The sequence below is a fragment of the Oncorhynchus keta genome, chromosome 5, assembly GCF_023373465.1.
Source record: "Oncorhynchus keta strain PuntledgeMale-10-30-2019 chromosome 5, Oket_V2, whole genome shotgun sequence".
Lineage (NCBI taxonomy): Eukaryota > Metazoa > Chordata > Actinopteri > Salmoniformes > Salmonidae > Oncorhynchus > Oncorhynchus keta.
Window position 1 is genome coordinate 2,687,649 of NC_068425.1, and position 17,827 is coordinate 2,705,475.

Genomic DNA, 17,827 nt, shown 5'->3' on the forward strand with positions numbered 1-17,827 from the left:
CCCTGTGGGAGAACATTGAACCCGTGCAGAGACACGCCAAGGAGGAAAACGAGTAGGAATTGTTGTCCAACAGGACATACAACTTGGCTTGGAACAGGAGAACTGGAGGGAGATGACGCTTATAAGCATGTCGTGACACATTAAACAGCTAATATTACTGGAAAATTCACTATCATCCTAAGATGTTTCTAGAACGCTGTCCCACACTGCCATTCAGTACCACGAAGAAGGACAGACCACAAGACATCAAGAAAATCAACAAACACAGTTAACCAGTATCAGGAATTTTATTTATTATATGTATATAATTTTGTTTATTTGTTAATTGTTTAATTCATAATACCCATAGAATATACATAGACGATAACCCTCAATAGCTCATCTCTCTGACAACCTACTCATATGGCATATCATCTTCATTCAAAAATAATAATGGGGGGGGGGGGAAAAATAGGTTCCATTAAGAGTGAAAACACTGCCAGTTATAGCACACCCATAAGAGAAACAAAAAGAGAAATAAAAACATTTACACCAACAACAAAAAAAAGAAGAAGATACAACTCCCTTATGTGAAAAAAAAAGACCACCACTAACAACGATAGCAATAATAAGAACAGCCATTTAAAAAGGACATTATTTAGAAACTGGCCTGACTATGCATTTTTTTCCTGCATGTATTGTGTGCATATGTGGTGTGTTTTGTGTGCAAGGATGTGTGTATGCGTGCGTCTGTGAAAAAGTGAGTGATTGCGTATGGCAAAACATGGTCCCGTTGGTTCATTCGCATTGTTCTCCGTTGAGACTGGCGGTCAGTTGGGTCTGTCGCTGGTGTGTGTGTGTGTGTGTGTGTGTGTGGGGGGGAAATAGTAACGCAGCTTTTGGTCAGAGAACCACAGACAGTCACAAGTATCCAAACATGCAGATAGAAATAACGGGAAAGCCTCTGGAGTGCGTTTCAAAAAGGTAAAACACACAGACGCAGAGGAACACATACATACTGCCGATTGGAGTAGTGTCTGCTGTCAACCACAGACACACACACAATGAAACAGCGCGGACCAGGGTGGTCCACTGCAAATGTGTGTTAAGACACTTGACACGCACACACTCAATAAAAAGTGTGACGGGCTCCAGTGAGCTTCCATGAAAAATATGCCCAGAAAAGCAAGCAGATTAAAGAGGGAGAAAAGAGAACAAATTTAAGTAAGAGCAAAAGAGTAGGCTGATGTCTTGACTTAAGACTAAAACAGCTGAAAAAAAATAAAATAAAAAACAGAAGGGTTAGCGTGGCAAAGTGCAGGTGCGCTGATTGAGAAACATGATTGACTCAAGTAACCCCTCTTCCCCCAACATAACTGACAGATGTCACTCAAGCAATGCTCCTCCACTTTAAAATCAGATCTGCTTTAATTTCTATCCATGATTGGGGATGGAACAGTAATCATTGAGGGGGGTGAGGAGGAAACAAACAAAAAATTACAGCAGGAAATAAGAGTCAAAGAAATGAGTAAGCAAATGGCAGCCGACCTGGGATGTGGTTTGGTAGGTCTCAGGCCAATCAGAAGCGAGATAAAAGGGTGGTGGGTGGGACCTGAGGGAGAAAGCCCTTTGAGTAAAGCATGGCTGGTAATTGGGATGAGTGGAATGGATGATTACTGCCCATATCCACTGATCGATCAGAGGTGCGTTCAGTTCGCTTTAACATTTGCTACGTTGCGCAACGGTTTGTACTGACTGACACGTTTCCCAAAAAATATTATTGAACAGACAGGCACGTTTGCTCATAACTGACAGCGTTTTTAAAGGGCAGTAGCCATGCTGATCACGTTCCCCAACAGCATTGTGTCAGTTCAACTGAACTGACCAGGATGTAAAGACTTCCTGAACACAGCCGTGGACTCATACTTACTCTCCGCCTCCTCTAATGGCCAAACATAAGGATTAGGAGAGGCTAAAAATGATCCCAGATCTTTATGTAGGGCCACTTCTACCATGAATAGAGGCTTATAGCTTCTGAGGGGCTAAGGATGTGCTACGGTAAAACGAAGCGTTCCACTGTTAGATGCGAGTGGAAAATGTGACAGCAATGCGTTAAGCTCTGAGCGAAGCCCACCATGAAACACGGCACATTAGAAGGAAACAAAGAGAGAGAAAAAAAAGAGAAAAAAAAGCCACTAATTACCTAGACACCGTAACCGTGGCAACCACTATCAGTTTAACAAGCGTAAAGTAAATATCAGTCGTATATCTGCTGATTCTGCCTGCCACCCTCCACAACTAAATAGAGTATTTACAAATCACTGTCCTCCCTGAAACAATACCAGACACATGAAGGGAGGAGAAGGGAGGAGAAGGAAATGGCAAATTGGCAGACAGGAGAAATTTGAATTTTCTAATATGGTGGCAGATTTGTTTTGGGAGAAGAGAAACATACTATAGGCACCCCACTTCAAAAAAAGATGGCCGTTTTTCCTTAACCTCCCATTTAAGGACCGGTGAGGGTCTGTGGCATGTCGCTGATCCTTGCTAGTGAGTCAGAGACTAGCACAGAGAATAGGGAATCACGTCAGAATTTCTAAGATGTGGGGTAATCATGCCTGTTCTAGGCCATGTATTTCTATCTGAAAACGCTGACGTCCTCTTTGAATAAGTGAGGGTGGAGATAAACCAGCTGTGGGTTACAGTACAAAGACGATTCAAGCCATTCCTCATCTCTCCATGCCTCCATCCCACTCTACCTTCGCCACTTTGGTACATTTCAAGAATTAATGCTTGTTCATTTAGATTAACAACACACATTTCTAAACAAAAGAAAAAAATATAAAACCACCAACATGCCGTTAAAACATAGAATGCTTGTTTATCAAGTAAAGAATGTCTAGAAATCAATGTTCCAAAAAACAAAACAATTCTCTCAAATATAAACTTCAAAACATACAAATACGACTCCTGACTGTTCAGAAAACATTCAAATAACGGCGTACAAACCAAACCTCCACGAGATCACTCAAACAAAACCATTTATATGTACACATCTGTCACCTGTCTATCTTTTCTTTCTCTTTTTTTTTTCTTTCCATCAAACAATCATTCCATGGAGCAAGACAGACAGTTAAGGTGTAGGTTAATACAGTAACACATACTGTGACTTGTGAGAAAGAGATGGGAAAGAACACCGATTTACAGAGAGGGGGAAAAAAGAGAAAGGGCTCACAGGGACGAGAGTGGTAAAATTGAGTTGGTCAGATTAAGTTCTTGCTTTTTAAACAGTACACACTCCGCGCAGAAAGCAGTAAAAGAGATAGAGGGAAGAGTCTCCTTGATGGTGGTTAAAATGAGCGCAGAAGTACTTAAAGGAAATATCCACCCAAAACCATTCATTCCTACAATTTACAGTGTTAAATAACACTCAAATGTGAGAACAATATTTTTTTGTGAACACATTTGAAATTCTGTTATAATAAGGCTGGTAGCAACATGTGAAAATCTTGTGGGAAATCTGTTGCAGCTCAAATCGACAACTAAACCCACAATGCAATGCTCTCTCTATGGACCGGCTGGCAAGCTAGCTATACAATAATGCCAGAGTCAATATCAGCATGTGAAATAGTTAGTTGTAAAATTGCACTCTCACCATGTTTATCCTAGTATGACATAAGCAATAGCACCATGAAATGCACCATGGACTAAAGAGGCAGACAAATAGGAGAAATGTGGTGGACCCTCTGTTTAATTACACATTTCTCAAGGTAGGAATATCGCAAAAAAATATGATCAATGGCTCATTCGAGAGAAATATGACATGTATGATAAGACGTTTTTGCGATCAAAAAGTCGAATTCCTATTAACTTCCAGTGTAGTGAGAGCGACTTCATTGCAATGCTGCCACACACCATCCAAATTTCTGCCTGTTTGAATGGCAATAGCTCAGATACACATGAAAAAAAAAAAAAATAAACTCCGGAATCAATAGAACATTGCTGAGATGCACAAAAACAATAACATTCAGAATGGGTGAATCTTTCCTTTAAGTAGACAACAGTCCCCCCCCCCACCAAAAAAACAGCTTCCCCGCGAAAGAAATGAAAAGAAAAAAAACTTTAAAATGTACATGTTTCTGGTCCTTTTTTTTTTTGTATGCCGTATATGTTTTTTTTTTTTGTATCTTGTCGTTTGGAGTCTCCGTGTGGCTTTGTCACTCGTCTTCAAAGCTGAAACAGATATGAACAGGAGATGAAAATGACAAGACAAAAATCACATCTAAAAGCGTTGCAGAATGCCCACCTATCTTTTTCAAAGCTCTAGTAATCGTTATGGAGTGATGTGAGTGTATGTATGCGTGTGTACCTCTATGTCTCAGGAGCCCTGGTAGGTGGCCTGGAAGCGGAACGTCTCCTCAAAGATGAGCTCCTTCAGCTTCTCCTTAGGCAGGTCATCCAGCTCCATGGTGAAGGTGAACGGCTCCTCTGCTACAGGCTACACACACACACACAATGAAAATACTACGCTGAACAAAAATATAAAAAAACGCAACATCTAAAGTTGGTCCCGTGTTTCATGACCTGAAATGAAAGATCCCAGATTTTTTCATACTCACAAAAAACGTATTTCTTTCAAATGTTGACATCCCTATTAGTGAGCATTTCTCCTTTGCCGAGATAAACTACCCACCTGACAGGTGTGGCATATTAAGAAGCTGATTACACAGCATGATCATTACACAGGAGCACCTTGTGATGGGGACAATAAAAGGCCCCTATAAAATGTGCAGTTGTCACAACACAATGCCACAGATGTCTCAAGTTGAGGGAGCGTGCAATTGGCGTGCTGACTGCAGGATTGTCCATCAGAGCTGTTGCCAGAGAATTGAATGTTAATTTCTCTACCACAAGCCACCTCCGTCATTTTAGAGAATTTGGCAGAATGTCCAACCGTCCTCAACTGCAGACCACGTGTAACCATGCCAGCCCAGTGCCTTCCCAGCCGGTTTCTTCAACAGCGGAATCATCTGAAACCAGCCAACCGGGCAGCTGATGAAACTGGGTCTCAAGGAAGCTCCTCTGTGTGCTCATTGTCCTCAACCGCGTCTTGACCTGACTGCAGTTCGGCGTTGTAACCGAGTTCAGTGGGCAACTGCTCACCTTCGATGGCCACTGGCACAGTGGAGAAGTGTGCTCTTCACTGATGAATCCTGGTTTCAACTGTACCGGGCAGATGGCAGACAGTATGGTGTTGTATGGGCAAGCGGTTTGCTGATTTTAACGTTGTGAACTGAGAGCCCCATGTTGGCAGTGGGGTTTTGGTATGGGCAAGCAAAAGCTACGAACACAAATGCATTTTATCGATGGCAATTTGAATGCAAAGAGATACTGTGTCAAGATCCTGAGGCCCATTGTCGTGCCATTCGTCCGCCGCCATCACCTCATGTTTCAGCATGATAATGCACAGCCCCAAGTCGCAAGGATCGGTACACAATTCCTGGAAGCTGAAAATATCCCAGCTCTTCCATGGCCTGCACACTCACCAGACATGTCACCCACTGAGCATGTTTGGGATGCTCACAGCGTGTTCCAGGTCCTGCCAATGTCCAGCAACTTCTCACAGCCATTGAAGAGCAGTGGGACAATATTCCACAGGCCACAATCAACAGCCTCATCAACTTTATGCAAAGGAGATGTCACACTGCATGAGTCAAACAGTGATCACACCAGATACTGACTGGTTTTCTGATCCATGCCCTTACTTTTCTTTTTCTTTAGTGTGTCAGATGCATATCTGTATTCCCAGTCATGCGAAATCCATAGATTAGGGCCTAATTATCTTCTTTCAATCGACTGATTTCCTTAAATGAACTGTAACTCAGTAAAATCTTTGAAATTGTTGCATGTTGCGTTCATACACTGAACAAAACTATCAACGCAACATGTAAAGTGTTGGTCGCATGTTTCATGAGCTGAAATAAAAGATCACAGAAATGTTCCATATGCACAAAAAAACGTATTTCTCTATAATTTTGTTCACAAATTTGTTTGCACCCGGTGTGGCATATCAGGAAGCATGATCATTACACAGGTGCACCTTGTGCTGTGGACAATAAAAGGCCACTAAAATATGCAGTTGTGTCACACAATGCCACAGATGTCTCAAGTTGAGGGAGCACGCAATTGGCATGCTGACTGCAGGAATGTCCGCCAGAGCTGTTGACAGAGAATTTATTGTTCATTTCTCTACCATAAGACACCTCTGTCGTTTTAGAGAATTTGGCAGTACGTCCAACCGGCCTCAGCTGCAGACCACACCAGCCCAGGACCTCTTACATCCGGCTTCGTCACCTGCAGGATCGTCAGAGCAGCCACCCGGACAGCTGATGAAACTGAGGAGTATTTCTGTCTGTAATAACGCACTATTGCGGGAAAAAAATAAAAAATAATTGATAGGCCCGCCCACTGGGGAACCAGTCCCAGCCAATGTCCTGCCCAGTCATGTGAAATCCATAGATTAGGGCCTAATACATTAATCATTTGGCTGATTTCCTTATACGAATTGTAACTCGTTGAAGTCATTGAAATTGTTGCATGTTGTATTTATATTTTTTGTTCAGTATATTTTGTTAAGTGTAAAAACAGTATACAACAACTCCTAACAACTTAGGGCGCGTTTGGCACCCTGATCCGTAGGGATGCAACGATTCACCGATACGCATCAGTCCTCCGATTCAAATGTTTAAGATACAACTGCATCGGTCCACGGACCCCAAACGGATCCAAAAATGCAGCATGCACCGGTCAGAAAATCGTTTCAAACGTGAAGACTTGCCCGATTCACATTTGTTTGGTGCTCATATTACTTTACACCTTCTGAAAATCTAAATTGTGTGACAACTGATGCGTCCTCTTCTTCTGTGTCAAACTAACAACCCTAGGGAATATCAGTAGCTACCGGTGTAACGGTACACATATTCGTACCGAACCATTCATTACAGGGACCTCGGTTCGGTTCGCACTGTGAACACGAATAAAGAAATTAAAGAAAATAAACACTAGGCCTATAGGCTATGCCTACGTTACGTTGTATGCCTCCAGTAAATCTGAGCTGAAAAAAAAAAAAAACATTTCAAGCTATTCCGTTGAAACAACATAGGATCGATCCTATGTGAACATTGTAATCAAAAATAAAATCTCAACTGGTGCATTTCAAACGGTCCTTTTTGTGATGCGCAGCTGGGACCTAATTTTGTACAATGGCGAGTGGTGGGGGTCGATAAACCAGGAGGATTCTACATCGTTTAAAATCTCCAGTTGGGGAAAATGTTGGCTTCCCAGTAGATTATAACGGCAATGGACTGAGTATGTTGCCACTGCTCAAATACAATAGCCTATGCAGCTGCCAACACCTCAAACAGTGTGGTGAAGAAGGCGCAACAGCGCCTCCTCAACATCAGGAGGCTGAAGAAATTTGGCCTGGCCCCTAAAGACCTTAACAAAACTTTTACAGATGCAGCATTGAGAGCATCCTGTCGGACTGGATCCACGCCTGGTACTAAGCCACTGTAACTAGCCGGTTACCACGGTTACTCAACCCTGCACCTTGGAGGCTGCTGCCCTATGTACAGACATGGAATCACTGGTCACTTTAATAATGTTTGGATACTGTTTTACTCATTTCATATGTATATACTGTATTCTAGGTAATGCCATCCTACTTAACTATTGCTGTCATACACACACACACATACACATACATACATACATACGTATTCTACAAATATACTAAATATTCTACCCACACTGCCCATAAAGTCTATAATATATACATACCATCACATACATACACACTCTGGACTCAGACATTGCTCGTCCTAATATTTCTAAATTCCATAATTTTACTTTTAGACGTGTGTATCGTTGTGAATCGTTAGATATTACTGCACTGTTGGAGCTAAAAACACAAGCATTTCACTACACCTGCAATAACATCTGCTAAATGTGTATGACAACAATAAAATTGGATTTGATTTTGACAGGCCGATATCACCCCAGTATTCCTACCACCGGAGCAAGACGGAAACGGAAAAAAAAGAAGAAAATGAATTAAATAAACACCTTGGTCTCCCCTCTGCATTCAAACAGCCCTTAGCAGCTGATTCTGACCGGGCCAAAGACATGACAAGAGCGACCGGTATGTTAACAACCACGGATATGAGTCCATTCTCAATGGTTGAGAAGAATAGGGTGTGTTCAGCACCACAAGAAACTTCACCCTCTTGCACCCATTTCAGCAAACAAGTAATACCCACTCTATATAACCCACTCTATATAACCCACTCTATATAACCCACTCTATATAACCCACTCTATATAACCCACTCTATATAAGCAAGCTGAAGTCGAAGTTGTCAATGAATTACCCAATGCACCTTGTGTTGCACTTCCTACATACTATATGGACGGACTGCCAGGGCTAGAGAGCTCCCTAAGCAGTGACAGTCCATCACATTAGCCCAGAGTGTGATATGAGAAGTACCGTGCTAGTGTGGGTTTTGTGAACTGTCACACGCCTATCAGTAGCCTGGTCAAACTGCACACTGTGCCCAGTCATGTCAAATGTGGTCTATTTTTTTTAGGTGTTGTGAAAGCAAAAAAACATATTTTGTTGTATTCTCAAATGCTTCAGGAAACCGAACCAGGGTAAAGAATTTCATGTGAAAAGGGACTTAGATGGTTTCTGGACAGGGCACCTGAGTATGTGAGGGCGGGCTGCTGCAGTCATACCTCGTCAGTGGGGTCGTAGTATTGCTCCAGATAGGGATGAGCCAGGGCCTCCTCTACCGTGATGCGCTTGATAGGGTTAAAGGTCAACATGCGGCCCAGCAGGTCCAGAGCTGGAGGGAGGAGAGGAGGGAGAGACGGGGTGTTGTTTAAAATGTCTCAAAACAGTCATTCTGATTCCCATGTAAAAAGCCTTTTGAGTTACTAAAATAACACCTATATTTGTTTTGGATAGAAATACTCTACACTTGAGAAAAATGAAACTTCCCACTCTCATGGCTAACTACCAGGAAGTTTGAAAAGACAGGCTGAGTGAGTGGGGAGCTTACATTCATGAATTCACCTTGACTGACAGCTATTTGAAACACTTACGTCAATCAACTTGGATGCAGTGAGCAGTGTCGCAGTAAAATAACCTCGAGCTAATTTTGTGATATACACAAAGCAACTCATGAAAAGCATGATTTTTACTGTTCATGACCTAGTTCTTTCAATGGATTACCCATAAATACCACAATCCCACATGAAAGGGAAGGAGACACCTAATGTGACCATTTTAACTAGGTTGAAGTCTACTTGGTGAACCAAAGCTCACACCTGAGTTGGAGAACAGGGACCGCTAGTGAAGCTGGGAAAAGGGAAAGGTGTGTATGCAATGGTAATGCTTGAAAATGTATTTGAAATTTGAATGTCTGCAATTTGTGTGTGTTAACATATAAATGTGTGTGTACATGCATGTGTGAAAAACATTAACAATGCTGTTTTACGTGCCTTTCTTGCACGAAACATTGCACCGACTTTGCTGATTGTTGCATTATTGAGGAACAGTTTTACTTACTATGACAGTCTTACCTAGTGACCCTAAGAGGAATGCACTCAGTCACTCTGGGTAAGATAAATTACTATAATGTAATAATGTGTGTGTGTTCTACCCTTGCTGTCCGCCTTGGGGAACAGCTTGTTCCAAGGGATCTTGGGTTTCTCCGGCAGAGACTGCAGGTAGTTCCTGGCCTTCATGTTGATGATGCAGTTCAGGTCATCCGGAGTGGGAGAGCCAAGGATGCCTGCACAACCAATCACACACTTTACACCTGGGTCCTGTTCAGTAGGACACAATGTAGCAAACAGTTGAAATGATTTGAAAATGGAAACTAAAAATGTGACGTTTGGTCACACAACACAATGTCACAGATGTCTCATGTTGAGGGAACGTGCAATTGGCATGCTGACTGCAGGAATGTCCACCAGAGCTGTTGCTGGAGAATGTAATGTTAATTTCTCTACCGTGTCGTTTTAGAGAATTTGACAGTACGTCCAACCGGCCTCACAACCACAGACCATGTGGAACCACGCCAGCCAAGGATATTCAAATTCGACTTCCTCACCTGCAGGATCGTCTGAAACCAACCACCCGATGAAACTATGGGTTTGCACAACCAAAGACTTTCTGCACAAACTGTCAGAAACCTTCTCAGGGAAGGTCATCAAGCGTCCTCACTAGGGTCTTGACCTGACTGCAGTTCAGCGTCGTAACCGAGTTCAGTGGGCAAATGCTCACCTTTGATGGCCACTGGCACAGTGGAGAAGTGTGCTTTTCACCGATGAATCACGGTTTCAACTGTACCGGGCTGACAGAGTCTATGGCGTCGTGTGGGCCAGCGGTTTGCGGATGTCAGAGTGCTCCATGGTGGCGGTGGGGTTATGGTATGGTCAGGCATAAGCTACACACAACGAACACAAGCTGAAAATATCCCAGCTCTTCCATGGCCTGCACACTCACCAGACCCACTGAGCATGTTAGGGATACTCACAGCGTGTTCCAGTTCCTGCCGATATCCAGCAACTTCGCACAGCCATTGAAGAGCAGTGGGACAATATTCCACAGGCCACAATCAACAGCCTCATCAACTTTATGCAAAGGAGATGTCACACTGCATGAGTCAAACAGTGATCACACCAGATACTGACTGGTTTTCTGATCCATGCCCCTAATGTTTTTGTAAGGTATCAACAGATGCATATCTGTATTTCCAGTCATGTGAAATCCATAGATTAGGGCCTAATGAATGTATTTCAAATGACTGATTTCAATATATGAAAGTTAACTCAGAATCTTTGAAATTGTTGCATGTGGAGTTTATATTTTTGTTCAGTGTTTATAGCCAGTTCAGGTAAGTCCACCCTTCTCATAGACAGAAGCCAAAGTCAAGGATATTTCCAAAAGGTATTTCAGAAAAGAGCATACTCATGCAAAAAGTTTGAGCGAGGGTCACACCCTACTCCCTTTATAGTGCACTACTTTTGACTAGGGCCCATAAGGCTCTGGTCAAAAGAAATGCACTAGCTAGGGATTATGCTGCCATTTGGGGCACAACATGTCTCTCTCACCCAGTATGTGGTTGAGCTGGTCCAGGTAATGCTTCCCAGGGAAGATGGGCCTGTTGGACAGCATCTCAGCCAGGATGCAGCCCACTGACCAGATATCAATGGACTTGGAGTAGCCCTGAACAACACACACAGAGATAGTGTGAATGTGAATTCATGCGTTTGTACTATCAAAGAACTAGGAGTAGGCCTGACAGAAAACATGGTCCACACACACCTTGGAGTTGAGCATGATCTCAGGGGCCCTGTACCAGCGCGTAGCCACGTACTCTGTCAGGAAGCCTGTGTGGTCATGCTCTGGGTCAGCTATCCGTGCCAGCCCAAAGTCACAGATCTGACAGAGGAGGGTCGTTAAAATACAGAGAAGCGTGCAGAAACATACAAAATGCTTCCACTTAAGAAACGTTCTGCAATAGAATCAGCTGAATAAATACAGCCCTGTTCACACCAGCAAATCCCCACTAAGCCCTCTTCTGGTTATTGAGTAGATCATTATCTTCACACAATGGATCCTACCCATTGGTCCACGGTTAGATTTCCCCACTCCCTAATGGTTATGATTGGGTGATAGCTAGTGTAACCATGGGCGTATTCATAAGTGTCTCAGAGGAAAAAGTGCTGATCTAGGATCAGGTGCCTCCTGTCCATTCATTGACAAGGCAAAACTGACCATAGAACAGCACTTGTACTCTGAAACCCTTTATAAATATTGGCCCTGATCTTAGATTGATGGATAGGGGGTATCTAACTGTGCCTTGAGGTCACAGTTGGAGTAAGTAGTAGTAGTACTAGAGTTATTGTGTTGGGGTTAGCAGTATTATAGATATAGCGTTAGTAGTAGTAGTATTCTGGTTATTATTACCTTGAGGTCACAGGTGGTGTTGATGAGCAGGTTAGAGGGCTTGAGGTCACGGTGCAGCACATTGGCAGAGTGGATGTACTTCAGGCCTCTCAGGATCTGGTACAGGAAGTAGCAGGTATGGTCGTTGCTCAACATCTGGGTCTTCAGGAGCTTGTACAAGTCTGTCTCCATCAGGTCCTGCACTATGTAGCTGGGAAACAAGAGGCTAAGGAGCCTAACAAACAGAGGGACCAAATCTTAATCCTAACCCATGTAATTCTGTTAGATCTAAGCTTGTAAAGGTCTGTCTCCATGAGGTTCAGCACTATACGGCTGGGAACCAGCAGGGGGTGCCATTCAAAGGGACAAAAAAGGACGAGGAGGCATGACAGTTACGGGCACTACGGGCCAACAACCACATATCTATTTGAACATGACCGTAACCAATTCCATGTATTAAGTGTGAATTTCTTTTTAGTTTTAGAAAGCATAAAGGCCTTCACACCCATTGTAATATCGCGTATCCCACCCCGGTATTGCTAACATTTACTTCGGCGCAGTTCCAACAAATTTGTTTATTTTCCATAGCATGGAATTATAATGTTGTATCAACCTTTGTTTTCATCAACCTAGGAACAAGGAAATACTGCACTCATGCAAAACATTTTGGGGCTGTACGTTATTTATAATGAGGGATACTTGGAGAAAATCAGACCTCTGAAATTAAAATGGATGGCCCTCCCTTCAGTAAATATACTTGCACCAGACCCTCCCTGAACACTTACAAAAAGTGGCCCTCCCCTATACACAAAATAATAATTAAACAAAGTGGATAGCAGAGGATATGCATAACGTTTACCCTCACTCCTAAGACCGACCAGAGCCTTAGATATGCTGTTTTTGAAAGTTTTTTGTTTTGTAAGCATTACATAGGAACATAGCAAATTTGATATTGTTCAGGGCTGCTGACCAGAAGGTTGTGGGTTCACAGACCACCGCAGGACAAGGGCAGGGGTGAAAATACCCACTTTCTAATCAAACGCATTGCATAAATCTATAATGGTATTTGCGGGTCTGAGAAAAAAATAGCCTTTGATAAACCCATTTCATGCAAGTCATTTTACATGACTGGAGACTAGCAGAATATATTTGTAATACCACACCAGAGCATGAGCTGAGTGGAGCCATGCTTGCATAATTTTGCAGTGAGTGGAAAGGATGTACATTTTTTTTTTTTTTTAAATCAATAAATGAGCGTTGGCCTTCTCTCCCAGTCCAATTTCGATCAGGGCATGTTGAGATCTGGGCATGCTCTACCCAACATATTTGGGTTCCTAGATCACTATTATTTTAATTAGGTCTATTCTGTTGTATTTATTTAGCCGACCACTAATAATGCGCAGAGATCACGCACAGTGAGCCAGCCAGTTTCACCATTTGCCTCTGTCTCTGATTCAGATGGTTTGGGTTAAATGCAGAAGACACATTTCAGTTGAATGCATTCAGATGTACAACTGACTAGGTATCCCCCCTTTCCCTTCCCTTTCTGGGTGAAAGAATACACATCCCTCATGCACTCGATGCGGCGGGCCCTCAGGATGTCGTTGATGCCGATGATGTTCTCATGGCGGAACCGCAGCAGGATCTTGATCTCCCTCAGGGTGCGCTGACAGTACGTCTGGTGCTCAAACGGACTGATCTTCTTAATGGCCACGCGAGAATCCGTCATGCCGTCATGGGCCGAGCTGGGTGGGGTAGAGTGATGGGCAAGAGAGGGCTCCAGTTACAACCAGCACAATAAGCCCAGCACATTGCATGACATGGCAGTTCTTGATAATAGTGACACCTGAGCATGAGCACAATGAGACAACTAACTAAGAGGAACCATTGCAGAAGAGGGGCTCATATAGAATTATTGAAGTTTGGCTATATTTAACAACTATAGGAAGGAAATGTACAAGTTAAAATAAATATTCCGTCTATAGACCATTTTGATTACATTCAGAGTGTGGTGTGTATGCTATGGTGTGCCCTAGGTAGTTGCGCATTTGGTGACAAATGTCAAGTATGAAATAATGGTGTAACACTTTACCTTGCCATTGTTTAGATAACTTGGATAAGGCAAGAAGTGTTTGCCATGACACGCAAGGCAAAACTTGCTTCACTGACATGACATGCAGTATCGGTTAATCTACCTCTGGTAGGTGGTAGATAAACTGTTGATACTGCATATAGCTGGAGCTGTGAAGTGTGATTTCCTTTACCATAAAAGGATCAATGACAACATCTGCAATCGAGCTAAACGCAATCTTTGATTTTGCGTAAACAATTCTCACCCGCACCTTGTGCACGGTGCAACATTGCACAGAAAACCTCGCGAGACATGTTCTACAAGAAAACAAGTGGTATTGTCACTGATAAACTAACCAACGAACTATTTAGTTAGCTACCGGTAACTAACTAGCTAGTAACAGTTGGCCCATCAAAAAACGACTCACGCGGTGTGAACGATGAACTGTTTATACTGTATCAAGATTACAAAGACCTGCGCAATCACTTCCTCCCACTTCCTGTATTGAAAAAGATTTTGGCAGCCTCATAATAACCACGCCTATTAGCGACTTAGCTAGTTAGGTGGCTAATTGTAAGATAACGTTGTTAGCTAGCAAGTTCGCCTGAGCTGCGGTTATAATATAACTAGTTAGTTTGCAAACTAGCTAGATAGCTAGCGTTGATTGCTACAAAATGACGTATGAACTAGATTTTTCATTTTATGCTATTGTGAACATTACTGGGACACACTAGGTGGGCATCAATACATACTAAAACCACAATGCGTAGCTAGCTAGTAGCAAATTACCTACTAACCTAACTAATGTAGCTAGCGAAGTGAGCCAAACGCTGGCAATCTGTTGCTAACTAGCCAGTTAACTACGTAGAAATAGTGTATCACTACCAGTGGTAACGTTAAATGCAATTGAATACACAAGGGTATGCGCAGAATTGTGCGTTTACAGCCAGATGGTTGTTATTATGTCAATTAATAGGCGATATGGGGAGGCAGTGAGCTCGCCAACGCCTTCAGACGAAGCTTAGTTGGCTTGTTTTTTATACTGAAGTCAACGTTTTTACTGCGAACATCGTGTATTTTCTCTTACCAAACCATTCCATAGGCCCCTTCCCCGATGTACGAGAGGTTGACATAGCGGGGGCCAACGTCAAAGTTCTGCCCCTTTACCACCTCCAACACGGGCTTGATCCCCGCAGCTCCAGTCGCTCCCTCGGGCGCAACAGCCCCGGCGGCACCAGTATTCGAGCCTGTGGCTCCAGCCGCCGCAGCACTGTTGCTCGAATCCGCCATGACTCAATCTATAAATCTACTATTTTCAGTCAATATTTGGGAGGGGGCCTAGCGCAACTCAAAAATTGACTTGAGGTTGATAGAAAGGTTAAAAAATATTTCCTTGGTTCGTTTCGTTGACGGATGAAGACGAGTCGTTCAGGGCCCCCCTCCAGAGTGTGTAAATGGATTCGTTTCTAGTTCTTCTTCGTAGTCTTCTTTGCTTTGGACTTTCAGCAGCGTTTGACATCCCAACTGTGACGCGATACTGCCACCATCTGGATGGCAGGCTGAATAGAAAAATTAAAACTGAACCCAAATAAAAGTGATCCAATGTGATGTTGATTGTGATAACAAACTTTATTTTCCCCACACCCAGGACATGTAAATTGTGTGGTAAAAATCAATTAAACATTTACATTTGAGTAATTTAGCAGACACTCTTATCCGGAGCGACTTCCAATTATTGCATTATTGCATGGCACAGCAAATGTTTGGAGTAAAAAGTACATTATACATACCCAGTAATAAAACTTTGCAAAAGTGAAATTGTTTATTTTGTTTATGTTATGCAGGGATGCACACAAACACACCTAAAGAATCCTGCTGGGGAGAAGTGGAAGCAAATGGGTCTTCATCCTCATGCTCAGGCAACATTTGTGAAGACACCTGTGTGACTGAGGAAGTGGATGGCTCCTCATCCCGAGGCTCTGAGATCATTTCTGAAGAGGCCTGTGTGGCTGAGGAAGTGGATGGCTCCTCATCCCGAGGCTCTGAGATCATTTCTGAAGAGGCCTGTGTGGCTGAGGAAGTGGATGGCTCCTCATGCCGAGGCTCTGAGATCATTTCTGAAGAGGCCTGTGTGGCTGAGGAAGTGGATGGCTCCTCATCCCGAGGCTCTGAGATCATTTCTGAAGAGGCCTGTGTGGCTGAGGAAGTGGATGGCTCCTCATGCCGAGGCTCTGAGATCATTTCTGAAGAGGCCTGTGTGGCTGAGGAAGTGGATGGCTCCTCATCCCGGGGCTCTGAGATCATTTCTGAAGAGGCCTGTGTGGCTGAGGAAGTGGATGGCTCCTCATCCCGAGGCTCTGAGATCATTTCTGAAGAGGCCTGTGTGACTGAGGTAATGGCTCCTCATCCTGGCCAGTGCCAGAGGGTGCTCCAAAATATTTCAGAAGTGCCCCTAAATTTCCATTGAAATACAGTATATGAGTCTGACTACCTAAATACATGTGTTGCACAATTAAATATACATGTCATTATGCACAATTTATCAAACTTACAGAATAGGAACCAAATGAACCATTTAACCTCCTTGGCTAATTCTAGACATAAGACACCCCAAAAGACTCAATATATCACAAAAAATACAAAATGTCAGCATAATATAGACGTATTTTAAGTTAGCCTACAGCATTGGAAATTCCTCTTAATGAGCTCAGGACCTAGTCAATACAATCACAGAAAACCTTTATGATGTCACCTCAATGAAAATTAACCAAATCAATAATGTGCTAGTTAGGTTGTAATTGTTTTTGCTGCAGGCTACACACATTATCATGATGCAACTGTGTGTAATTATCTCCAATGTTATGTAAACTCGTTGGACAGAAAACTATATTGCTGCCCTATGTGTAATAGCATAGCAAGCAACATAGGCTAACAGACATAAGTGTTATACTAGCCTATTTCATTACATGCATAATATTATACTCATAAAGAGATGACATAGCTGCATATCTTTTATCGTTTGCGTGTTTCTCCTCTTCTTCTTTCCTCTTCTTCTTACCAGTGCAGACTGGTTTTTATATTATTCTTAACGATCTTGCACAAACCAGAACAGAAATGCAACAATATGTCTGTGAAACTATATATTCGCAGTATTATGAATTAATTGTGGTTTATTTGGTAGCATTTCATAGTGTGATTGATTTTACCAATTGCCTTAGTACTGTAGAAAGTTAGAGGTGCGCTATTTGATAGATTCCTGCGCTCCCCCTACCTCGGGCTTCCAGTAGGGAGACCTGAGATCAACCAACCCCCACCCCTCTCCCTATCTCAAACCTCTGAGTGGGAGACCTTCCCAGGCAGTAGCTTGCCTAGCTCACAAACTAGAATCAGGACGCCCACTCCGACTAGGTTAATTGACCCACAGTCCTACACAGTGACCTGATATCATTGTCGTGACAAGCAAATGAGCGATAGAGAACCGATCGAGCACCATTTGGGGGGGGCATTTGTCACCACCATTTTGGGGCAGCATGTAGCCTAGTGGTTAGAGCATTGGGCCAGTAACCAAAAGGTTGCTAGATCAAATTCCTGAGCTGTCAAGGTAAAACTCTGTCATTCTGACCCTGAACAAGGCAGTTAACCAACTGTTCCTTGGCTGTCATTGTAAATAAGAATTTGTTCTTAACTGGCTTTCCTAGTTAAATAAAATGCTTTTTTGTTGTGCCGCCGCCCCCAGCAAGATGCTGCCCCTGGGCGGCTGC

General features: G+C 43.0%; 1 protein-coding gene across 1 annotated transcript; it reads right to left on the reverse strand.

Annotated features, from left to right (window-relative positions):
• Nucleotides 1-268: 268 nt before the first annotated feature.
• LOC118384271 (mitogen-activated protein kinase 1-like) lies at nucleotides 269-15,525 on the reverse strand. The gene is made up of 9 exons (XM_035770658.2): nucleotides 15,154-15,525; nucleotides 13,558-13,740; nucleotides 12,017-12,206; nucleotides 11,372-11,488; nucleotides 11,158-11,272; nucleotides 9,702-9,833; nucleotides 8,773-8,882; nucleotides 4,349-4,477; nucleotides 269-4,212 (listed from the first exon to the last, which is right to left on the reverse strand). Exons 1-8 carry the CDS (start codon nucleotides 15,354-15,356, stop codon nucleotides 4,358-4,360), a joined length of 1,170 nt encoding a protein of 389 aa, XP_035626551.1. The 5' UTR covers nucleotides 15,357-15,525; the 3' UTR covers nucleotides 269-4,212; nucleotides 4,349-4,357.
• Nucleotides 15,526-17,827: the final 2,302 nt, after the last annotated feature.

What these genes read in the sequence shown, in the direction of transcription:
- LOC118384271 (XM_035770658.2), bottom strand. Translation starts at nt 15,356, where the DNA reads ATGGCGGATTCGAGCAACAGTGCTGCGGCGGCTGGAGCCACAGGCTCG. An exon ending in GGGGCCTATGGAATGGTTTG is followed by an intron (nt 13,741 to 15,153) that starts GTAAGAGAAAAT and finishes TACCCCACCCAG; the next exon opens with CTCGGCCCATGACGGCATGA. An exon ending in ACTACGACCCCACTGACGAG is followed by an intron (nt 4,478 to 8,772) that starts GTATGACTGCAG and finishes GTGTGTGTGTAG; the next exon opens with CCTGTAGCAGAGGAGCCGTT.